This window comes from Galeopterus variegatus, unplaced genomic scaffold (assembly GCF_000696425.1).
Source record: "Galeopterus variegatus unplaced genomic scaffold, G_variegatus-3.0.2 Scaffold11289, whole genome shotgun sequence".
Classification (NCBI taxonomy): Eukaryota; Metazoa; Chordata; class Mammalia; order Dermoptera; family Cynocephalidae; genus Galeopterus; species Galeopterus variegatus.
Genome location: NW_007737400.1, coordinates 32,993 through 42,048, shown reverse-complemented (window position 1 = coordinate 42,048; position 9,056 = coordinate 32,993). Strand labels below are relative to the sequence as shown.

The 9,056-nt window shown below is 61.1% G+C and overlaps 1 protein-coding gene across 1 annotated transcript; it reads right to left on the bottom strand.

Moving 5' to 3' along the window:
* Window positions 1–595: 595 nt before the first annotated feature.
* On the bottom strand, window positions 596–4,861 carry BSG (basigin (Ok blood group); the record flags this gene model as incomplete). Its single annotated transcript, XM_008594693.1, has 7 exons — window positions 596–1,344; window positions 1,520–1,544; window positions 2,190–2,469; window positions 2,541–2,677; window positions 2,786–2,868; window positions 3,299–3,455; window positions 4,507–4,861. Coding segments are annotated over 7 exons (1,101 nt in total), but the record flags the coding sequence as incomplete, so codon positions are not given.
* Between the last annotated feature and the right edge of the window lie 4,195 nt (window positions 4,862–9,056).

Here is a 9,056-nt window from a genome sequence, read left to right as displayed (position 1 = left end):
TTTTAACCCACTCCTCCACTTCAGGGCTGTCTCCTGAGGTGGGAGGGACCGAGGGCCTGCTTTTGGGGCTTCTATGGCATTAAGATGCTGAATTTTTCTCCAACTTTGCTAAATACAGATTTCATTCATATTTGATTCCTCTTTCTGGCTTCTCTGGGAACTTGGGAAAAGCTGGACCAGCACCTCCCCCAACCACCCAGCTCTCCTTCGCTCTTCCACCCGTCCACGCCTGCCCCATCTGTCCAGGACCAGGGCCACTCCCTCCATCGTGAGCAGCCCTCAGCTCCAGGGCTGCTCACGCGCCTCCTCTGCCCGCCTCCTGCTCCCGCAATGCACCCACCCCCCAGGGGAACCAAATGTCCTGCCCAGGAGAGGTGGGTGCCAGGCAGCAGGATACCCCAGCTTGTCAGGCCCGAAATGGGCTTGGAGTTAAAGAGGCTCTAAAGAGACCCAATGGTCAGCTCCCCACCCCCGTGCCCCCAGCACACTCTCTGACCCGGTCACCCCTGCCCTGCCGTGGCCATCACAGCCAAGGGTGCACATGGCGCTCCTGGTAAAGTACCCTCACCAGGTGCAGAGAGAAGCCAGCAGAGGATGAGGTGGGGCCAGTGTTTATTCATGAGGGGCGGGCGAGGAGGGGGGGTCCCACGTGAGCCCTGACGCTGTTAAGAGGGGGCTGCCTTCCAAGGGCCAAGCTGGGGAGGGGGGTTTCTGCAGTTTTGGAGCTTCGGCTGCAGGGGAGGTTCCCTAGCAGAACCCCCTGGACGGTTGTCCGGACAGCCCAGCCCACGGCAGACATTGAGAGGAGGGCTGAGGGGTCACTTGGGAGCCCTGAATAGGTCACCCCGAGGGTGGCAGGTAGGACATGAGAGGCCAAGAGGTCAGAGCCAACCCCAAGTCTCTCCCAGGTCAAAGAGACCCATGGACTTCAGAAATCAACACAAAAGTGCAGCGCACAACAGGACAGCACTGGCTTCGGACAGGCAGGACACTGGCCACCTCGCAGGATCCACGACCCCCGCACAGGCAGGGACTTGTATGCCCCGCCCCCACCCCAAGGTGACCCAGAGCCCCAGCCTTCTCAGGACAGCAGGACTCCCTCGGCTCTCGAGAAACACAAAGGAAAAAGTAAAACCCTAAGGAACGGTACTCTATATGTAGGAAACCCTAGTTTAGTCAAAAAAAGGTATGTGGCTGGTTCTATAGCTGGCGGGCTTCCACGAGGGTCTCCCTGCAGGAGGTGGGGGACGCGGAGTCTGCAGACACGGGAGGGAGGGTCCTCAGGTGGAGTTCCTCTGGCGCACATTCTTGCCTTTGTCATTCTCATGGTGCCCGCTGCTCTTCCTGGGGACACAAGGGGTGGTGTCAGCAGGCAGTGGCCCCCACAGGTCACCCCTGCCCTGGGGCCTGCCCGACAGGCATGCACTTAAGGCCAAGGAAGTGTCGGTCCCTGCCATCAGGTTCTCCAGGCCTTGGTGCCCTGCTTAGACCCCCTCCCCCCCCGCAAGCTGGGACTCACAGTGGAGCAGAGCCCGTGTCCTCGTCTGTGGATGCGCGGCCGGCATGCAAGAGAAGGAGAGGCCCTCAGCGGCGCACTGGACGAGGCCCCGCAGGCAGCGTCTGTCCTGCTGGGCCCTGCCCTCAGTTTCCCCTGGGAAGCTCAGCACAGCTGGCACCCCTGCCCTGCTCCAGCCTGGGTGTGCGCCGTCTGGGGCTGCTGGCTCTCAAGGATCAAGCACGTGCAGGCTGCGCACCAGTGCAGACCAGCCAGGCGCGAGCAGTGTGCAGGCGGGAGCTGGGGCTGCTGCCGCAGGTACCCCCTGGGGAGCCCCCATCATATGCAGAGTCAAGGGCACCCATGGTCCTTGTGCCCCAAGCAGCGCTGGCAAGGCCAAGCCTGAGCCGTGTGGCGGCCGCTTACCGTGAAGGATGCTGGCTGCCAGCCGCGGGGCCAGCAGACCCCTCCTTGCCCTCCTCACCCAGGGAAGGCCCAGAACCCAGACTCCCATGGTGAAGGGCGTCCAGGAGGGCTCAGGACACTGTCCCGGGCCCGTGGGCTGAGCCACAGCCGGCCAAGGGGACTGACCCTCATCCACTCTCCCTCGGGGTCCCAGAACCCCCTGCCCAGGGCTCCTTGGTCCCCAGCTCCCGCCAGTGGTGGGGCCAGCAGGGTGGGAGGGGAAGCTCACCGTCCAGGACCTCGTCGTCAGGCTTCCGGCGCTTCTCGTAGATGAAGATGATGGTGACCAGCACCAGCACCTCGGCCACGATGCCCAGGAAGGGCCAGAGGGCGGCCAGGCGGCTGCGCACGCGCAGCAGGATCTCAGCATGGCCGGTGCCCTCGGGGCTAGTGCCGTTGCACGCATATGTGCCAGGGTCGGAGAGCATGTCCAGGTCACTGATGTGCAGCTCCGACTTCGCCTCCGAGGACCTCACGAGGAACCTGTTCTGGGTGCCATTTACGATGACCTGATGGGGGGACACTGCTGAGCACTGGACGCTGGAGCCCCAACCCCCTCCCCTGCCCACACAGGCCTCACCTGGTCCCCAGAGTCAGTCATCTTGTACCAGACCCAGTTGGTGACCGGGGGAACTGCCTCCGACTTGCAGACCAGAATGACCGACTCCTGCTCGTTGACGTTCTCCGACTTCTTCACAGCCTTGATTATGGGGGGCCCTGAAGGGAAACACCAGGAGAGAGCTAAAACCCCACAGCCTGGAGGGGCCCCACCCTGCCGTGCACAGCGAAGGCTGCCCTTGGCCCCAGCCGCCGCCCGCGACTCACCTTTCACGGAGAAGTCAGCCCTGCGCGCCAGATTGGGAAGGAAGATGCACGCGTACTCGCCCGAGCGCTCGTCCGCCTCCACCCTGCGGGCAGTGGGAGTGAGTGGCGTGCCCACCCGCAACACAGCCTGTGTCCCCCAGGAGCCCTGGCTGGCCCTGCAGGCCCAGTGTGGCCCCAATTAAGACAAGGCTTTGACCATGACCATGTCTAAGGCCTGAGTGGGCAGGCGTCAGGGCTTTGTTTTGTCAGAAACACAAAGTCGCTGAGGCCTCCACATGTGCACGGGCCCTAATGAGCAGGGACATGGGCACTCCAGATTGCAACAGGCCAAGGTGGCTTCTGCACGCCTCCATGGTCACAGGAGAGGCCCACATGGTCCCCACACACTGAGGATCCCCTCATAGCCCTGCGCACACCCAGCCTGTTTCTCACTTGTGCCTGACTCAAGCCTCCTGACCACAGTACTGTTCTCAGAGACTCCCAGGTAGCCCACCTGGCCAGCCGGTCACTCACTCATACTTGGTGTTCAGGTCAGGCAGCACGTCCTCCTTCAGCATCTTGCTCCCTTTCATCCAGCGGTGGCCGGTGACGTCAGTGGTGCTGCTGTTCAAGGTGCACATGAGGAGAATCTTGGAGTCCACTTCAGCCACAGACTTCAAGACCACGCCCCCTAGGAAGCCACAGGGGACAGAGTCAGCAGGGACAAGCCCCAGCAGCCTGCCCTGCCCAGCAGTCTCCCATCATGCCCCCGGCAGGACTTGTCAGCAGTGTTTAAAACACGCGGGGGTCCTGACACCCAGAGGTCCAGGCCACGTGCAGAGCGTCTGACTGGCTTCTCCTGGAAGAGAGAAGCCACATCATGGTTGGAAAAGTCCCTCCTCCTTGGAGGCTTCTACCGGAGGCCGCGTGTGGCTCAGGCCTGGGTGTGGGGATGGTGCCCCGCCCTAAAATCCTGGAACAAGGACCAAAGCACCAACCTGCTGGATTTGACCCAGAGCAAAGCAGAACCTTTCTAGAAAAATAAATACCTGTTGTATCGTCCCCACCCCCCCACTCCAGGGTCTCTCTGGTGGGGACAGGCAGCCTCCTGCTGCACCCTGCCCCTGTTCTAGAAGGCACCTGCTTCCTGGAAGACCCCAAGGTGCTCCACACGGCATGCTTGTAACCAACTGGCCATTCCTGCCACTCTGCATGGCCCAGGGCTGGGGGCACTTCCAGCAGCACTGGGGACAGCCGCCCACCAGGCTCTTCCACCAATTTCCAACTAGACCAAACCTTTTGGTTAGTTTACAGAAAGTTCTCTTTAGGAAACCAAATTTGAAAATCCCTCAGAACCGATAGTTAAGCGCACAGAAGGTTCTAGCACTGCAAGCCTGGGCTGAGCTCATGAGGGCTCCTCAGGCTTGGAGTGTGGATGCCCAGTGTGACTCTGCGGGCAGCAGACCCCAGACCCCCTGGATGACAGGTGCACACAGGGAGGCAGGCAGGTGCCGGGGAGCAGGAGCAGAGACGACGATGGAAGGATGGAGGGAGGACCGAAGGCGGAGGTGGAGGACACACCCGCTGTGCAGCCCAGATCAGAGCCCGCACGGCCAAGGTGGATGCGGGGAGGGGATGGGAGCTGGGCAGGGGAGTGTCTGGGTTCTACCGAGCAGGGCCGGAGGTGAGTGGCACAAGAAGGAAACTGAGGAAGGTGGTGAGGTAGGAGCCTGGCCACTCACGTTCGAGGACCACCACGCTCGCTTGGGCGCGGACCCACTTGACCCTGGGCGGGCGGGTCAGGTGGTTGCGGTCTGGGTCGTTGCTGGCCCGGCACTCATAGGTGCCTGCATCCTCCGCAGTGAGCTCTTCCACGGAGAGGGTGCTGGCCGCGTGCTGGTGGTAGGTGGCGTGCACGTGGATGCGGTCCAGCCGGGCGCCGTCCCAGAGCTGGGCGCAGGTGTCATTGGGCCCATTCCCTTCGAACCACCACTGGATCTCGGGGACAGGGCTGCCCACGGCTTCGCAGTGCAGCACCACACTGCCCCCCGCCCGCCCCTGCTGGGACAGTGGCGACTTCACAAAGCTGGCTACGGGGGAGAGGTGTTAGTGCAGGAGAAGCAGCCTGTGAGAGCCACGGGCCCAGCCTTCTCCACAGCAGCCCCACACTGCGCCCCCAGCAGGCCGCACTCCCAGGACTCGGGGTTAGTGCAGGAGAAGCAGCCTGTGAGAGCCACGGGCCCAGCCTTCTCCACAGCAGCCCCACGCTGCGCCCCCAGCAGGCCGCACTCCCAGGACTCGGGCCTAAGCAGACAGCCCAGGGCTGCTCACAAGGAGCTTCGGCTCCCCCCACGCTGTGGTGTCATCTGGCAAAAAAGCGGAACTCCAGCCCACCCAAGGGTGTTCCCATGTAGGACCCCTGCCCCTCACTGGGGCCACGACGATTTTTGAGAGCAGAACCATGAAACCACGTATGATTGCAAGATAAAACATGAAACCAGGTGGCATAACCAGAGGCTGCGAACCACCCAGGGCTGCCCATCAGAAACTCCCCTGGACGCATCCTCTCATCTGGAACTCAGGTTCGCAGGCAGTGTCCTGACCCCCGCCCGACACCCCGTACTGTGGAAAGAGACATGCCCACTGTTCAGGGCTCCCCCTGTCCACACCAGAGACCTGGGTTGGTCACTAAGAAAATTAAGCCTCAAAACCCCAGGGCAGGAGACAGCACGGCTCTGTCTGCAGAATGAACTGTGGGCAGATATGCCATCTCCCCAGGTGGTCTCTGGAAGCTGGGGGAAGGGGACAGGATGCACCAGCCGGAACAGGCAGGGGCCTCACCACCCCTCACCGCTGGCCCCAGGACAGAAAGTCTAAGGATGCCAAACAAGCAGAGACCCTCAGATAGGGAATGCGGGCACCTCCTCCCCTGTGGGACTTTGTGACCCCCTTCCCCAAACCCCCGAGCGCAGACTCCCAGGCCCTCCACCACAGCACACGGACATATCAGGACACGTGTCTGATGTGTCTGCAGACACATGGACGCAGCATGGACACACACACACACACTCACAACCCCCAGGCCCAGAGCCAGGACGGTGATGGTGACATCTGCCCACCTGAGGGGGCCCCAAAGGCTTGAGGCCTTGGGCTGCAACACCTAGCAAGTTTTTGGCAGTGCCAGTTTTACAAAGGGGTGGCCTTCTTGTAATCACTTCATGAGAGTCCAGATTTCCCAGATTGCAAAACCGGTGGCTCCGTGCTCAACTGCAGCAGTGAGTCAGGCCCACAAGCCCCTTCCTGCCTCTGCGGCTCCTCCCCTGGGCCAGCCTGTCCTCAAGCCTCAGGACCCACATTGTGTCAACATCCTTCACCCCAGGAGTGCTAGAAGAGAGGCTGCCTTCAGGCGAGAGCAGGGGCCATGGAGAGGAGGACCAGGGGTCCTGTCCCCAACCTAACCCCACCCAGGATGTGGCCTCCATGAGTCCGAGGGCCTGAGAGCCAGGCAGCAGCCTCTCAGGGTCCAGCCCATTCCTAGCAGTCCCAGGCACAGTGCTGCTGCTACATTCTCAGCAAGTCCATGTCACTCCCACAGGGACAAACAAGGTCCTGGATACAACAGTGGTCTGGGGTCCTCTGCTACAGTGGATGTTAATATCTGCAGCTTTAAACTTCCAGTGGGGTGGAGCCATTAGGAAAAGAAGGTCTCCAAAGGGTCCTCAGGGGGGATGGAAGAAAGCACCGCCCTCTGCAACCCCAGCCACGGCCACCCCAGAGCACTGAGGACCTGGGGGAGCGTCTGCCCCTCCGCAGACTTAGAAAAGTTAAAACTTGACAAGTCTGGCCACGTGATCTGTGGCCCACGTTCTCAAGTAAAGTCACCTTCATCTAAAAACAGCCACCCCTCCTCCTGGCCCACTCAGCAGGCAGGCGGGGCACAGGGCCAGCCAGGGCCGCCTGGTAAACACGCCTGGAGGATAAGGCCGGCTCCCCTCCCCCCCGCCCACTGCAGCTCTGAGATAGAGAGCGTTTCTGGGACGCTAGCCGTCATGGGCACCGCACCCCATCTGCCCTCCCCCATCCCACCAGCTGGGCAGCTCCCATTGCCCTAGGCTGAGGCTCAGAATTCAGTCACCAGCCCTCAGGACCTCAGCTAGCAAACCTGGGGGGGTGGCACTTGCCCCCAGCAGACACCCCCACAGCACATTTCTCGAGAGCTGGCTTGGCCAGGAGGAGCAAACATGGTCACTAGTCCCTTCAGAGAAAACAAGAGTGTCCACCCATGCAGAACAAACACACGTGACCCAGACTTTCAGATCTTTGCAAGAGTCCTTCAAAAAGTGGAGCTGTTAAAAGCAAAAAAGGAAAACAAAACTCAAACACACGCCCAGACAGACTCAGACACCCCAACCACACGCACACCTTGCTGCACGGTGGGACGAGTGCGTGGACGGCCCCTGACGCATGGCACAGACCCCAGTGGCTTCCTGGGCTATAGCTCTGGTGGTCAAACCCGGGGAAGATCCAAAGTTCATTTACCCAAGTGCAAAACCGGAGAAGTGAAGCCCTTCTCCTTCTGGTGCAAAGGGAACAGAACTGCCAACTGTGTGTGCCAACTGGCAGGGGAAGACAATCATCCTTTATCCATTAGACTGTCCAAACGAACTCGGTGTGAGAAGCCGGTGCTGAGCCTGAAACCCAGACGAGCCCAGCTCGTCCTGCAGCGGTTTATATCCCGCACTCACCTCACTGGGGGCTCTGTGTCTTCCAGAGTTGCCTCAGGCTGGGCCAACGCCCTGGCCGGGAGGCATTTGATAAAGGGCCATTCTGATTATAAGGAAGAGGAGATGTACCTGGTGAGGCTGCTCCAAGAGGCAGCTCCTCCCTGGTCCTGCGGTTCCCTGCTCAGGACAGCTGACCCGGCTTAGGCCACTCCTACCTCTCCAAGAGCCCCCAGACCTCTGCTTCTACACGTGGCTCCCTATGTGTCTGTTCCTAGGAATCTTTAACCCAGAACCAAACTGGGGTCTCAAAAAAGGAAAAAAATTTCTATCCAGCAGAAGAGACGCTGTCTTACTTTTCTCCTGGGAAAATATACCCCAATCCATTTACCCACAACCAGTCTCTATACCACATGTGCTCTCCCTCAAAACATGGTCCAGTCCTGTGCACAGCACTGAGACCCAGAGGCCATGGGAGTCTGCTAAAAACAGCTCTCCACATTCCCTGCTCTGAACTGGGTGCCCAAGGCGACCTCACTGTGACCCTGGAACACCTCAACTCCCCTCCTGGGCCTCAGTTTCCCTACTTGTAAAAGCATGAAGGTGGACTAGATGCCATCTTATCCTGTGCCCCCAAATGAGACAAAAGCAGAGAGAGCAACATGCATCAAACTCTGGGATCTCCTGCCTGCCCGCGCAGCCAGGGCCCTTCACTGGAGCCTAACACCGGCTTCGCGTTGTGGAGGGAACACAGGGGGCAGGTGCATACTGGGGCAAGACGCTAGAGCTACATCCTGCAAAGAATGATAATCCGGTCCAGGCCCCAGCCAGGCCTGACCCTTTCGGGGGCTGTTTACACACACTTGATCCCAGTGCCCAGTGGAGGACAATGGCCCACTCTTCAAGCAGGACCAGCCATGGTCCTGTTTGGGGGGAGAGTCTCTTGCCCTGACACCCCGCAGGCAGGGCGTGCCACCCCTCGTGGACCCTCCCTTGGGTCTCCTCCCCAGGCTCTGCAGGACCCAGTCCCCAGGAGGATGGGTTGAGCAGGTGCTAGACAGGCCTCTGACCCCTGGCTCCAGTCCAAAAGGAAAGTCCAAGGACCCAGGCATGGGGCCTCCCTTTCGCCGGCCGCAAAGACGGGCAGGTGGGCCGCCTCCATATGCCCTCACCTAGGGGTCAGGTTAGTTCCTCGACCCTCCACCTCAGCCAGGGACCCCCACCCCACCAGCAAACCCAGGACAGAAGCACCTCAGGGACATCTGGGGGACAGCTCTGCTTGGGAACCCACAGAGCCCTCCGACACCTCGGGGACTTCACTCCCAAGCACTGCCGCCAACCCCAGGAACGCCAGGCTTTCCTCTCACCTCCAGCGCCGCCCCTGCCCAGAAGGATCCCCGTCCCCCGGGTGGGGGGCTGCTCACCCCCAGGACCCTCCAGGTCGGGGGCTTCCATCCCAGGGCCTTCGGGTCAAGACCCAACGAACCGGTGGCCTCACCCGGCTAGTCCCCCGACCCCGGCCCCACAACCCCCAGCTCCCCGACCCCCGGCTCCCCGGTCCCGCCGACCCA